The sequence below is a fragment of the Hyperolius riggenbachi genome, chromosome 4, assembly GCF_040937935.1.
Source record: "Hyperolius riggenbachi isolate aHypRig1 chromosome 4, aHypRig1.pri, whole genome shotgun sequence".
NCBI lineage: Eukaryota > Metazoa > Chordata > Amphibia > Anura > Hyperoliidae > Hyperolius > Hyperolius riggenbachi.
In genome coordinates this window covers 155,123,133-155,138,925 of record NC_090649.1, presented here as the reverse complement: position 1 = coordinate 155,138,925, position 15,793 = coordinate 155,123,133, and the positions used below count along the sequence as shown (strand labels likewise).

The 15,793-nt window shown below is 45.4% G+C and overlaps 1 protein-coding gene across 4 annotated transcripts in view; it reads left to right on the top strand.

The window, feature by feature from the left end:
* Positions 1-15,793, top strand: part of ERICH6 (glutamate rich 6) — a 94,467-nt gene that overhangs the window by 53,749 nt on the left and 24,925 nt on the right. For all 4 annotated transcript variants that reach the window (XM_068279263.1, XM_068279262.1, XM_068279261.1 and 1 more), the window contains 3 exons: positions 8,750-8,901; positions 13,614-13,699; positions 15,239-15,394. In XM_068279263.1, coding sequence (XP_068135364.1) covers positions 8,750-8,901; positions 13,614-13,699; positions 15,239-15,394 — 394 coding nt within the window. The remainder of the gene's footprint in view (positions 1-8,749; positions 8,902-13,613; positions 13,700-15,238; positions 15,395-15,793) is intronic.

Genomic DNA, 15,793 nt, shown 5'->3' with positions numbered 1-15,793 from the left:
CTAAAAACCTCATTGATGAGCTCCTGGAAGACGGCCAGGGCATTACATAACCCGAAGGGCATCACCCTGTACTCGTAATGCCCGTCAGGGGTATTGAAGGCCGTCTTCCACTCGTCGCCCTTTCTAATACGCACCAGATTGTATGCCCCCCGTAAATCTAGTTTTGAAAATATCCTAGCCTCCGTGACCTGTGTGAATAAATCGTCTATAAGTGGCAACGGGTAGCGATTCTTCACTGTGATTTTGTTAAGGCCACGATAATCGATACAAGGCCGTAAGCCCCCGTCTTTCTTCTTAACAAAAAAGAAACCTGCCCCAGCGGGTGACCGGGACGGCCGAATGAAGCCTTTGGCCAAGTTCTCACGGATATACTCCTGCATGGCTAGTTTTTCGGGGCCAGATAAATTATACAAATGGCCTCGAGTAGGCATACAACAAGAACGAAGGTCAATAGGACAGTCAAACGGGCGATGCAGGGGCAATTTATCCGCAGCCTTGGGACAGAACACATCAGCATAATCCGAGTACTGTTCTGGTACACCTTCCACCTGTACCCTGGTTTGACCCAATGCCAGCCTCCCCAAACACTGCTGGAAACAATGAGGTGACCATGCTGTTAACTGCCCTGTGGCCCAGTCTATCTGCGGAGAATGAATTTGTAACCATGGCATGCCTAGGATAATAGTGGAGGTTGACATGTGTAACACAAAAAATTGTAACTGTTCCCCATGCAAAACCCCTATGGTGAGCTTCACCAGCGGAGTCTGTGACAGGGTATGATTCCGTTGCAAGGGGGAATCGTCCACTGCCGTGACCTGAATGGGGGGTCTCACGGGAGTGAGTGGTAGACCCAACTCCTGAGCAAATTCGAAGTTCATAAAATTAGCCGCTGAGCCGGAGTCGATAAAGGCTTCAGTGGCTACAGACTTATCATCCCATGTGACAGTACAAGGGAGAAGCAATTTTCTTTCTTTAAGGGGTGAGGATTGTGTGCCCAGGGTGTCACCCCCCACTACTCCTAGGCAGACCCGTTTCCCGACCTGTTAGGGCAGTTTCGCACCCTATGCCCTGCTGCAGCACAGTACAGGCACAACTGTTCCGTCATTCTCCGCCTTCGCTCCACCTGGGTCAGTTTCGATCGCCCAATCTGCATTGGTTCGAGCGGAGGCAAGGCCAGAGAGGGTGAGACAGGCGGAGAGGGTGCTACTGGGGGTGTAGCAGATGGTGCCGCATAAGATGTCACTCTGACACGGTGACTGCCCCTAGTCTGCCTCTGATGGCGTAGCCTACGATCAACTCGAATGGCTGATGATATGGCCTCATCGACTGTCTTAGGCTCGGGTACAGTTAACATTAGGTCGGAAACCTCCTCCGACAACCCGGACAGGAAGTAATCCATCAGGGCAAAGTTGTCGAATCTGGCGGTGACTGACCATCTACGAAATTCTGCCGCATAATCCTCGACCGAAGCTCTGCCTTGCCGCAAAAGTTTGAGCTTCCGCTCAGAGGACGCAGCAAGGTCAGGGTCGTCGTAAATTACGGCCATGGCCTTAAAGAATTCCTCTACCGAGGTCAGAGCAGTATCGGTAGGAGGCAGGTTGTATGCCCATGACTGGGAGTCACCAGTCAGCAAAGTTTTAATAAAGGTGACCCGTTGGGTCTTAGTTCCCGAGGATCGGATTCTCAACTCGAAGTACGATAACACTCTACTCTTAAAATTCCGGAAGTCAGACTTGTGGCCGGAAAATTTATCAGGTACAGGCATACGTATGTCATCACTAGGAGGGGATCGCACCGAATCAACTGACGTCTGATGGGTTTGCACAGAGCCTGTTAGGGCATAAATTAAAGCTTTGTGCTGGCCCAGTGCTTGATGGATGGCATCCACCGAAGTGGCAAGCACAGTCAGAGGGTCAGCGCGTGCGTCCATCTGTTATTTGGTCTGGCGTTCTGTCACGATCAGTGAGCACAGAGAGTATATGATTACCGGTGATCTGCAGTATCACTGGGAATACAGATATATACCAGATTATAAGTGATCTGCAGTCTCACCAATAATCCGATATACTAGCTAACCTCTGTTCACCTGAGTAGAGTGTAGTGTTTGGTGTAACAGTAACACTTTGAGGACTAGGCCTCAGTGCAGCAAGGAGTACTGCACAGATTCCTTCTGCAGACCTGAGCTCTCCAAGACGGGAGGAGTCAGACTGACAGTAGGAAGGATGTCTGGAAGTGACCCTCAGGAGGAAGGGTCGCTAACAGAGCAAGGAACCGCCTCTAACGGTAAGGTCGGTTCTCGAGGTCGGACAAGCCAGGTAGTACACACACGGACAGATAAAGTACAAGATCAGGAGGCAAAGGCGGAGTCTAAGTACAGGCAGGGTTCGGCAACGGGGTATCAGAAATATCGAGGTACAGAATCAGGAGGCTGAGGCGGAGTCTAGAAACGAGCCGGGGATCGGCAACAGGGTATCAGAAATATCGAGGTACAAGATCAGAGTTCAGAAGGGTAGTCAAGGCAGGCAAAAGTCATAACAGATAATCACAATCATACTAGTACTTTAGCTATCAACAGAATCTAGCTAAGTGTAGGATTACAGCTCCAGCTGGTCCCGGCACACTTGCGGATCTGACTACGGATCTGGGTGCTCCCACATATGTGATCGCAACGCCAGACAAAGAGCAAGTGAACAGCCAGCAGTATATATACACAAGGACCTTTCCAGGACCTCCCTAATTGCTGGACCAATGAGAGTTGTGGAAAATGTCAGCTGACCCGCCTGGTCAGCTGACTCACTTCTGGCTGTTATTTAAACTCAGCCTCTGTGCGCGCATGTCACTCTGAGCCTTGGTGGACTATCAGTCCCAGCCACACCAGTACTGTCTAGCAATGTATTTTGTGAACCACTTGCGGGGGCCGCCTCCAATGCGGATTCTGCCGTTCCCAATGCGGATTCCGCCGCTCTGCCTAAGCGGCATGCGGCGGTTTTTCCGCGTTGTGACGCCATGCTGGACGCAGAAACAGCCGCCTCACCTTGAGAGACGGCGGCTTTTCCGCGTTTCCTTACAGCTATTAGTTATTTTCATCCTGAGCCACTTTTCTTTTTTTATTTTATTCTGTTCAATTCTGTTTGTTATAGTTTTTTTCTATTTTATTAATTTGCTTAAAGAGACTCCGTAACAAAAATTGCATCCTGTTTTTTATCATCCTACAAGTTCCAAAAGCTATTCTAATGTGTTCTGGCTTACTGCAGCACTTTATACTATCACTGTCTCTGTAATAAATCAATGTATCTTTCCCCTGTCAGACTTGTCAGCCTGTGTCTGGAAGGCTGCCAAGTTCTTCAGTTTTGTGGTTCTGCTATGAACTCCCCATTCCAGGCCCCTCTATGCACACTGCCTGTGTGTTATTTAGGATTAGAGCAGCTTCTCTCTTCTCTCTTATCTTTTACAAGCTGGATAAATCGTCCTCTGAGCTGGCTGGGCTTTCACATACTGAGGATAACAGACAAGGGCAAAGCTGTTTGCAAGAAGAAAAGAACAGCCTGAAACTTCAGTGCATGAGAGCAGAAGGGGGAAAGAAACACACAAATGATCTCTTGAGATTCAAAAGGAAGGCTGTATACAGCCTGCTTGTGTATGGATGTATTTTCTATGTGTGGACATACTGTACATCAACCTACTTCCTGTTTTGGTGGCCATTTTGTTTGTTTATAAACAAACTTTTTAAAACTGTTTTTAACCACTTTTAATGCGGCGGGGAGCGGCAAAATTGTGACAGAGGGTAATAGGAGATGTCCCCTAACGCACTGGTATGTTTACTTTTGTGCGATTTTAACAATACAGATTCTCTTTAAGTCTGAATTATATAACCAGTGAGCTTTCACAGGTCAAGATTTTAAATCCGTATGTAAATAATAATAGGCAGCATCTGAATGCAAGGAAATGCCCCTTCCTCAGGTCCCCAACTAGTCCTAAATGCAATGGAGTAGGCTGATAGGATAATAATAATAAGATAATCCCCCTTTTATTGAAAGACACACATCCAATATAAAAGGAATATCTAAAGCACACAATATAAATGCAGTTGTAAGTGCAGTAATAACATATAACTTTGCCCCAATTATCAAAAATTCCCATATACTCTCTCATATAAGAAGCCACGAGACCTGCGCATGCGCAGACAGGACCCGCAGGCTTCCTTTTCCGGGTCACAGCGTGACTTTAGTTCAGAGTCGGCGGATCCAATGTAATTAATAGCGGCCAGCCCGGGAGCAGGAGCACTTCTATAAGGGGCCAGTGAGTGCCTACTCTGTACCAAATAGCCGTAGGTATGCTTATATGCATGCCCACGGCTTCTGCTCAGGGTCCCTTGAGGTACCCATGGGGGTACACATATCACATGTTGAGAACCAAGGCCTTAGAGTACAAGGAGCTGGTGTCACATTGTCCCATTTACCTCTGTGTAGAGCTGGGCCATGACTTGCATAGAACAGTATTGAACAGGTTAGACTGTGCCACCAGTAGAGGGAGGTTTAGTAATACTGCAAGGAAGGAAGGCAGGGCTGACAATTGTAGTACTAATTAGGCAGTAGTTATGTATGGGGGTAGAGATGATTATGTGGCAGGCTTTTGTTGTTGGAGAGGACTGAGTAGGATGAGTCTTTTCACAGCAGCATATGTAACAGCTATATAATTTCTTTCACATTCATTTTTCTATCACAAGAAAACAACATGGGTTACCCAGTTCGGTTCATTTGAGTTTTCCGAGCAGATAAAATGCCGATTATTCAGATTTGCAACTATCCTGGGACCTGTGTTTTACCACGGACCGCTCTGTTATGCTGTGAGGGTAATTAATTTCATTACAAGTAATCAGCTCTCTCTGTAAATAAAATATGAATTTAAAGCTCTATATACATATTTGATTTGCAGACAGTGCTGATTGCTTGCAGATGCTCACAGTGCCAATGACAATAGTTTGAGCAATCCACTACTATACAGCAAGGGTAATTAACTGTTACACTCCCAACTATTTTTTTTTTATATATATAGCAACTGGCCTGTGCCAGCTACAGTATTTTGGCATACTGGTCATTGAATTTTTTGACAAGCTCTACATGTTCCACATTAGTCAGTAGGGATTGTTGTGTTTGAAAGGAAATAATTGAGATTTGATACAGAATTATGGTAATTATGGAAAACATGGGATTGGTCCATTCTCAAGATGGATAGATTTTCAACAACATTTGCATAATTATGCATGAACTTATTTGCATATCTCTAACCGAAAAAAAGTGCGCTAACCCCCAACTTCTTATTGTGGAGTGGAGTGAAGTACAATAAACCATATAAAGAAGAACTAGAAGAGCTACATCCATGAAGCTAATAGGCAAACATGCCTTTATTCTAAAAAGTAGAGAGCGAAAAAGAGAAAAGTGGAAAAACGAAAACAGAAAAATGGAAAATGAAATGTGGAAATTCAGCAGTTTGGGCGGAAAACGTCTTAAGACGTCATAGATGTGGAAATTCTGCAACGTCTAAAGACGTCGGGCAGGCAGAAGTTGTTTCAGCGGAAAACTTCTTTAGACATCCGCAAAGCATTTATGAAACGTCTATGGACGTTGTCGGCAGTCTGAGGGCCCTTTCACACTGAGGTGGTGCGGTATTTTTACAGCACCCCACCACCGGGCATTGAAAGTCTATGGAGACTTTCATACTTGCGCGGTGCGATTAAACTGAAGTGACATTTTCGACGCAGGTCAAGAACTACATTAACGCGGTGGCGATGCGTGAAGTTGCAGCAATCTGCATCGGCCCGGAAGTCATGTTATTCTATGGCGGTGCGTGGAGTTGTATAAATCGACTGAAGTGGTGCGCATGAGCGGAAGCGTATTTTACCAATACGCTTTCGTGCACTTCTGCATACCCGAAACAGGAAGTGATGGCAAGCGCGCATCACTGCCTGCTTGGCCGGTGGTCAGACAGGGAACACTGCGCAATTGTGTGGTGTTCCCTGAAGGCCTGTTTTTGTCAGTGTGATGCAGTGCGTCGGGCGCGACGTACCGCATTGCTGACACTGGTTTCCAGTGTGAAACCAGCCTAAGGGTTAAATATGGTGTTCAAATTTTATTTGAAAATGGAAGGTTTTCGGCAAATAGGCAGTTAAGATTTTTCTCTATGGCAAGTTTATAGACCGCCTATGTTTGTATCTTTTAATTTATTTGTTATCCTGTAAGTGTCTTTATCTCTGTGTCTATCTTCGTTCTCCTCTGGAAAAGCAATTGCCTGCACTGAATCAATGTGGGGAAGCTTCTGCCCAGATGAACATGTTGTTTACACTCTTGAGGTCTAAAATTAGCAGCGTTCTTATCCCCAGCCTGAACAGAGGCTGTATGTGTCCAGCTGTAGCCTTGTTTACTCGGTCACTCCATTTCTGACTATAAAAAAGCTTTATCCTCACTGCTTAAGATTACTTGACTATTATAAGCAGAACAGGCTGTTTACACTTACATTTATACTATCATTTATAGTCCATACCATTTACTAGACTTCCAATGACTTCACAAGCCAGCCCTGTCTAATGAGCCCATTGTGCAATAGTCTTCCAGTGCTCACCTGTCTGGACATAATTCAGGTGCTACATGGAATATTTATTCTGTTTGGTAAGCTGATAGATTGCTTCTCTCTCTTGCTTATGAATTTCGACTCACTTGCTTAAAAGGGTCAGAAAATCATAAATGATTTGTCTTTTTTTTAAATTTAGAGCTGAGGTTATTCAGTGCCGATTTTTCATGAATACACAGTATAGTTATTATCCGCTTGTGTAGTGCATAGTGCTTTTTCGCTACATGCATTCATTTTAATATATGTAAATTGCATGTTCAGATCACATGATGAAGCTGCTGCACCTGCCATTATTTCTTTTATTTCATGTACTGTAAGATAACTGCTCATAAGAATCAGCGTGTAGCCAAGGCGCTAAAATATTCCACTGAAAAGAGGCCATAGAAAGATAAGAGTGTCAAATGTTATATGGAAAGTGAAGGATAATAAAAGCATTAGCAATGGCTTGGTGCGTTCATGGCGGTATACCCCAAATGGACCTCCCTAAATATAAAGACGATGTCCATTATTAAGCTGCTGTTTAGTGGTCAGAGCCTATTTTTGATGGGGTTTTTTTTGTACCCTTACCCAGGAGAGCTGGATCATCTACAAGGCAACTTACGCAAGTGCCTAGGGCCTGGGTAGTGTCAAGGGTCCTGGCTGTGGCTCCTGGCCAGCAGGGACAGGCCAGAGGTGCTATTTTGCCTCTTGACACCTTAATCCACTCCTTTAACCCTGCTTTTTTTACACTACCAGTCGGGTCCTTCTCCTTCCTTGGCTGGAGTCCGGAAATCAAGTTTCTTAAAAATCCTACGGGTGTGTGAGCTCTCCTCTGGGGTCTCTCTAGGCTGTTTATATTACCTAATGAGGTATAATGTCCATAAGCATGTAGCCTAGAGATAATGTTCCCCAGCTGCCCGGGTAAGTGTTCGCTGCTCTCACATAAAGAAAACATTTTCCAGCTGTATTTACTTAAAGCAGGTTATAACAGCTGAGTGAAAGATATAATAACAACAGAAGAAGAAAAATAAAATCACTAAGAATAAAAGATCCCCCTAGTCCTACATCAGTACTAATAGAGCCAAATTTTGCTTTAATTGTCCGTTGCAATATTACCAAAATCCAACATTGCACATTCAAACTGTGTAATTTTTCCATGCTTTTTTTTTACAGAACTGTTTAATCTGAATTAAATTGGATTATGAAAACTGTTGGATTGCAATTTCAAGTCATTCCACAGAGTTTCAGCAGGGTTTAAGTTTGAGCTCTGAAAGGCATTCTCCTTCAGCCACTCACATGGTCTGTTTTGCTGTGTGCTTTGCGTAGTTGTCATATTGGAAAGTGAACCCTCTTCCCATTAACAACTTTCTGGCAAAAGGACAGCAGGTTTTGATAAAGAATGAGGGTATTTTGCCCTGTCAATTTTCTTTCTATCTTGACAATTATCCCGTTAGCTTGATGTGCAATGGAGAAGACTGGGGGGTTGTTTTATAATGGAGTGCATTCTGAGTTCTCTTTTTTACCTAGAGCTGTTAACTAGGCATATATTTATTTTTCCATTGGCAGTCCAGGTGAATTCCTATGGAGAAGGTCTCTCAGAGAAAATAACTAATTCCCTTATGCAAGACCAATCCACCTGCACAAAACATCTTTCTGAAGCTCCATAAGAAAGCAATATGATTATTAAGGAAGTTGTGAAATTTACTTCTACCAGCAGTTGGCAACATCAGATGCCAGTTACCAGGGTTATGGTTCCACGATTAAAAATCAAGCAATCCAAGTAAAGTAGAAGTTTTGCCCTGCAGAATGCCTTACAGACCTATCTTCTTGATTTGAAAAAGCAGATTGTTATGTTATTCCTTAACAGCACAGTGGTATTATTTTATATCAAGTGGACTGCAGAGCGAGGATCTAATGCAGGAAGACAGTTGTTTTTGGAACTAGCACAAAACCATCTTGCCAACTTCTATGCAATATACATACTGGGGAATACAAATCTCCAAACAGACAACCATACTGTTTCTGCTTCAAATTAACCCTTATTATTTATTAAAGACAAATATACCTACTCTTGAAAAAAAACAACAACCTTTGTATTCATTATGACAATGTTACATTGACTTTTTTTTTTTTTAAACGACAGTTGGAAAACCAATGAAAACCATTTCTTACCAGCTTTCCAATGCTCCACCGGTGGGGGACAACTGGACAATTATCCCTGAAGAAGCTGATTCCACGGACAGCACAAACGCATTGGAGGAGGAGATTTCTCTATGTGATTTTACTAATGAAATGGTAATCCTCATACTTTAAAGCAAAGCTGGGCTGGTTTCCCCTTTTATCACAGTGACTTGTTTTTGAACTACAGTGTGGCTTTTTACTAGAAAGCATAAGGTAGCCACACCTTAGACAATATTCACCCTGTCCAGCAATTTCCATCATCGGTACATTCATTCGATATTAGTGATCATTTTACCACCTTTCAAAACTTGATCTCCATCCGATTTTAGCAAAAATCTGTTTCAGAATCAATCAAACCACCATCAGCACTAGCTGATTCCTTTAATCAATTAGATGCAGGCAGAAGTGGCAGTGCCAGAAGTGACTGCATAGCTTTGTCCATGCAAAACAAAGCTACACAGTCACTTCTGACCAGGGCCGGGCCGAGGCATAGGCTGGAGAGGCTCCAGCCTCAGGGCGCAGTGTAGTAGGGGCGCAGAATTCATACAGCTGTCATTCCTAATTGTGTTTGAAGCAGAAAGAAATAAGAAAAGGGGATACATGGCAGTGACTGCAAGCCAGATAACTAGATATTAAGGTGTTGGGGAGGTTGTGGGCCCTGTGGCGCCTCTTAGTCTAATATCAATCAGTGTGTAACGGCTGGGGAGGCAGGGATGGAGGGGCGCACTTTGGTGTCTCAGCCTTGGGTGCTGGAGGACCTTGTCCCGGCTCTGCTTCTGACACTGACACTTCTCCCTGCACCCAATTGATTAAAGGAATTCTGAGGTGATAAACGTGTGTATGTACAGTGCCACCAATTCGGCTGTGTTCCTTTTTTGTTTATCTGCCTGAAAGGGTTAACATTCAAGTATGTAAAGTACACATCAGGCGATTATGGGCAGATTTAATCAAGAGACAAATCTCTCTCTGATCGAATTTGATCGGAGAGAGATCTGTCAGCTGCCCATACACAGCAGGCCTATTCCCGATCCATTTCAGCATGAAATCTCTCAGGAATCTTCCGAATCTACCTCCTTGCTGCTGCTTCCCCAGTGTATAAATGTATGTTTGTGTGCATTTATACATTACCTGTCCTGTGTCACTGTGCCTGTCCATCTTCCGAATCCGCTGCTCTTCCATAAGCCCTATACACGCCCCATGTATAGGGCTAACAGAAGAGTGGCGGATTCAGAAGACAGAAGGGCACCATGACACAGGACAGGTAATGTATAAATGCACACACACATGCACATTTATACGCTGGGGAAGCAGCTCTGGGAGTTTAGTAGCATTTGTCACTCGTCCTGATATCGCTCGCTGTTAGCACCGCACACCCAATCGACTACGATAGCCCGACATCTTACAACATGTCCGATCGACATGCTTGGCCCGAAATTGGTTGCATCATCGATCGGGCATGCACTTTGTGGCAGTGATTTTCATCCGATTCAATTATAATAAATTGGATGGTTGATCGGCCGCAAGTTGCCTGACGTGTGGACACCTTTACTCTCCAGTCGGGCTTACAGTCGGGACTATAGATTAACCCTCATTGAGAAGGAATTACTGACATAAAGCTCTTTCCTCACAGCAAACAGCTTTTGAGATCAGGTAATAGATAAAAAGGTTCAATAGTTTATAGATTTTTAGCTCTGGCGTACTTCAAGACTGTGTCATTGAGTGGAGACAATTAAACATTAAAAACTTAAAAAGTAGATTTAAACATAAAATGAAACTGTCATTTTAGGAGTAGGAACAAAGATACAATTATTTATCTCACCAGTTTATTTTTACCTCAGTATTTCTTTAAAAGGGGTATTTTTCTTATTAAATTGTGATCAATATATTGATTGATTACAGGTATTATTAACCACTTTACCACCGGGGGTGCGTGTATCTATGCCCCTTTTAACACCCTTTCCCCACCAGGGGCGTAGATACACGCAACCCCCACCGCTACCGCCCCTGTCCGTGCTCCCGCTCGCTTGTGCACCGCCCGCTCGCCCGAAAATCAATGAACGGGAAAAAACGTTCCCGTTCGTTGATCTAAGCCCCCCAGCAATGATTGGCTGCTTCTATGAGAAGCAGCGCGATCATTGTGATTTTCCCAGCCTCATTGCACTTCCTGTAAGCGTACTTCCTACGCTTACAGGACGCTTGCACAAAAAATTACTGTGGCCATCTTGTGGCCAAATAGTAAAACTGCACCCAAAAACATTTTTCATATATAAATACACAGGGCTTCATTCACAAAAGCCTATGACAGCCGATCACTTCCCTACCTCTGGAGGTGACAGCCGTGTCACACAGCTGTACCTAGTACAACGCTGCCTTAGATCGCAGTGCTGTACAGGGTAATTAGAAGGCGGTTTTGCCGTCTAACAGTCTCCTATCGGTGATCGCAGCTGGAAGACTGAAGGCGGAGCTGAGATCCACCATCCAAGCAGGGATGCGCGCGCGATCTCCTGCAAACCATGCCCCAAGGACCTTCCGCTGATCGGCATTAGGCGGCCCTGGAGTTGCCGCCGTGTCCACGCCCGTTGGCGTGATGCGGTCGGCAAGTGGTTAAGTAGCTAGAGGTGCTCCCAAGTATTAGGTAGCTAGAGGAACCTCCGTATTAAGTATCTAGAGGTGCCCCTGACTAAAGGAAGATCTGGTCAGTGGAATGCCGAGAGGTGGGTGAGTAACCTCTCATCTATACTCTCATCAGGACTCTGCATAGGGAAGGAAGGACGCAGGTGCTTGGGGAGGGGAGTGAGCCGCCTTAAAATCATCAGTGCCTTATGGTAAATCCAGCCCTGTTGGACATGTAAACCTGCTTCATTTGTATAGATTTATTTCAAAAGCCAAAGTAGCTGTTGCAATGCATACCTTCCATGTAAACACCTGTGGTGAGATGTATCGGTTGCTCTGGAACCTCTTAGGATGCATTTCCACAGTTGCAGCACTTGTGCTGATGCAAAATCACATCCGTATCGCTTTGCTGTCTCATGCACAGCTATATGGCTTCGGATGTGTGCTGCGGAAATCTGCAGCATGCTTCATTTTTTACCACCTGTGATTCCAAGGCTGCAATTGCGCATCCAAAATTGTGTGTGGGAAATGGCCGCGATTTCTGCCTTGTGAAAATAGGGCCTTAACAAAGTCCTGCAACAAATGCTGCTACTACTAGTGGCATACCTTCTAGATTTTTGGGATGAGAAAGATGCACACCTACAGGAGATTCTCTTGCCACACTCCCAATTACACTCCCACCACACTTCTAGTCACACTCCAGGTACATTCCCACCACACCCCTAGTCACACTCTCCCCACAACTCCAGTTACATTCCCACCACTCCCTTAGTCACACTCCCCCCCCCCTCCACACACACACATCTCCCCACACCCCCATCATACTCTCACCTCACCCCTAGTCACACTCCCCCACCCCTACAGTTACACTCCCACCACACCTCTATTCACACTCCCCCACTCCTCCAGTTACACCCCCACTACACTCCTAGTCACACTCACTCCACACATCCTGTTACACTCCCACCACACCTCCAGTTACACTCCCACCACACCCTCAGTAACACTCCCCCACACCTCCAGTCACACTCCCACAAGACCCCAATATATATGCCACACTTCCAGTCACACTCCCACAAGACCCCAATATATATGCCACACTTCCAGTCACACTCCCCTGTCACATTCTCCCCACAACCATAGTCACCCACCAGACCCCTTGTAACATCTATTTCACACCTCCTTTCACACTCTGCCCACACCCCTAGTCACACTCCCATCAGACCCCTAGTCTCAGCCCTGCCACACCTACAGTCACACTCCCACCACACCCACCTCCAGTCACACTCCCACCACACCCACCTCCAGTCACACTCCCACCACACCCACCTCCAGTCACACTCCCACCACACCCCTAGTCACTCGCTTGCTTGCACATTCAGTCACACTACACCAAGGGCTTGATTCACAAAGCGGTGATAACTCAGTTATCACGCCTAAAAGACTTTAGGCGTGATAACCTTTGCACCACTGAGTTATCACCGATTTTTGCTCTAACTCGCGCGAAGTTTCCGCGCGTACGCGCGTACGTGCGCGCGCAAAGTCCCATAGGGCTTAATGGGAGCTTCGCGCGAAGCGGGGACGCTGCGCGCGCGCGCGTGCGCAGTTGCGCGCGCAAAACTTTTCGCGCGGAAAATTCGCGCGAGTTGCTTCTTATCATGCCTAAAGTGAGTTTAGGCGTGATAAGGGGCTTTTCACTGGCGTGCAAACACTTTGCACCGCTTTGTGAATCAAGCCCCATATCCCTAGTCACATTCCCATCAGACCCCTAGTCACACTTCACACTCTCAGCACACCAATAGTCTAGCAACCATTGCATCTGTACATACCTGAATACTCTGCAGGTCTATCTAGAATTTTCATGTCTGTTGACATGCCCAGCAAAGTATCTGGCTGAGAAGTGTGTAATGCATGAAAAGTTATGGAAATACTTGACACTTGTTAGAGATGCTCTCTAAAGGCTGCCAATATAATGTGAGAAATAGAGTAGGGGACTATTATTCATGGCTGCTCCATGAAGCACATTCCTTAGATACAGCCTCAATGGCAGGTAAGAAAACGGTGAGCTACCCAGCACAGAATCTGTATAGAACTGTGATTTTAAAGGAAAGAACAGACTTCGTGAACTGTCCCATTGACAGTATTGCTCCTCTAGTCCTTCACATGTAATATGGATTGCTGATGTTATTGTTCAGATTTGTGCTTTATTTCAGATGGCGCCAGAGAAATTTGTAGAAAAATACTACAGAACAGGAAGGAAATTCCTCACAATGTTTCCAGATGGAAGTGCACAGATTTTGTATCCTTTGTATTTCAAACTTTACATTCCATCTAGTGACAGATGTCTTGTTTGTATGTGATGTCTTATTCCGTACAAAGAATAGTAAAGTCCCTGAATCGCTTTATTTTCTGCTTTGGCACGACACAGCGGAATTGATTTACGGATGTTTTCCTGAGCCGGAAGTCAGTGAACATAAGAGAATATAAATGATCCTGCTAACCTGGTCTGGGTTTATTGAATTACCCATTTTGTTGGGTTGCTAAATATTGGGGCCCTCCACTTAATCATACTGGAACAGAAGGTAATCGAATGAAAATAATGAATGTAATAGGAGCACTTGGTGTGCGAGCGTGTGTGTGCATGCGTGCATGTGTGTGTGTGTGTGCATGCACACGTGTGTGTGTCCGTACGTAAGTAAGATGGGGAAGCCATGTAAAAAAAATGGTTGTCTAATTTATGGTAGATTGATTGCATACCCTTGGTGGGAGTCAGCCCATGTATATTAACAGAGAGTTAAGGCCCCGTTCACACTTGCGTTTTTGGGAAAAACGGACCGGATGTCCGTACCGGATCCAGACCGTACTGTACCGGACCCGTACGGTTCCTATCCGGATCCGGTCCGTTTGCATAAGTTTTGAATCAGGTATGAATACGGCTGTGATCCGGATCTGTTTTTTTAAAGAGATAACACACTATATAAATTCCTGGGGTCTGGGAGGTCAGCAGAAGCTGCACCTGTAGAATCAGGTCCTCCGCTGTGTAGGGCCTCACCTCCACGTCCGACATACTGCCAAACAGCTCCAGCACAAAGTCACTGCTGCTCCACTCCAGAAATGCTGTGCCCATGTGTCCCCATCCAAAATGGCCGCTAGAAAACGCATAGGAAGTGGGGTAGAACGTCTGGTTTTTATAGCCAGTGTGTTCTGTGCTTTCCGTTTCCCACTGGTTTCTATTGCCGGACGGTGCAGTCAGGCTCCGGTCCGGGTGCTTCGGCCGGATGATCCGGACCTGAAAAATAGGGCATGTTGGAAAAGTATCCGGAGTCCGGATCTGGTCCGGCTCCGGTCCGTACGGAACGGATGCGTGTGTACGGTCGCATAGACTTTGCATTGCTATGCCGAACGTCCGTTCCGTTTGTACAGTATACGGTCTGGATCCGGCCCGGCGAATCCGGACAGCGAACGCTAATGTGAACCGGGCCTTAGTGACAGCACTGAGGTCAGCAGTCCAGAGTTTTACAGGCACTAAAGCTGGAATTTCGAACTCCAGTCCTCAAGGGCCATATCCATGCCAGTGTTTAGAATGGACTGAGATATGTTTTCTACTTTTCCTGATTCAGTCCCATCTATTAATCTGAGCGGTGCCAACAATGTGTGATGACCTCAACCCCTCAGGACTGGAGTACGACACCCCCGCTCTCTAGACTCCCTGTTGTGGTTTCTGAAGCCCTGCCTTGTGATGTAGCCCTAAACCTAATGTTGCTCATAAGCAGGAGGCACTATACAACAGAGATGTGCACATTGTATTACATGTAGTTATTTCCTCATCTTTCTCCAGCTATCCATCTGGCAACTTGGCTATTATAGTCATTCCAAGCAAAGTAAGAGAATCACTGTGTGTTGTTCAAGAGGATAAAGACCAGGATGCAGAAATTCTAGCAGTATTTGGATCTTCTGGGAAAGCTACATGTTATCACCCCAGCGGAATTGTATGGTATGTTTACACAACTTCCTGTAATGATTTCAGTTGTACATCTGCCCAAGGCAAGTCCGTGCTTATTCCTGTCTCACTTATTTTAAAACATTTTTTTCTGACAAATCAAAGCTTATGTTGCTTGTTTACTAGAAGGTTTTCTAGGTTTCCCACCTGAAATAGGTGGTCCAAGGTAGAGTATAGAATGTAGTCCCCCATCCTTATTAGCATAGTACAGTAATGTGATATGTCAAACTTTGAACACAACCAGCTGTCAGAGGAGAGACCCCTGCCACCCATGAGCTAGTCCTTGGTGAGGGGCAGATTGGGAGGGAGATACATCACTGTGTAGGCAGGGTTGGGTGACGTGTAGTCAAGCTTCATGTGACTCCTCAGATAGTCAAGTTTGCCCACAGTATG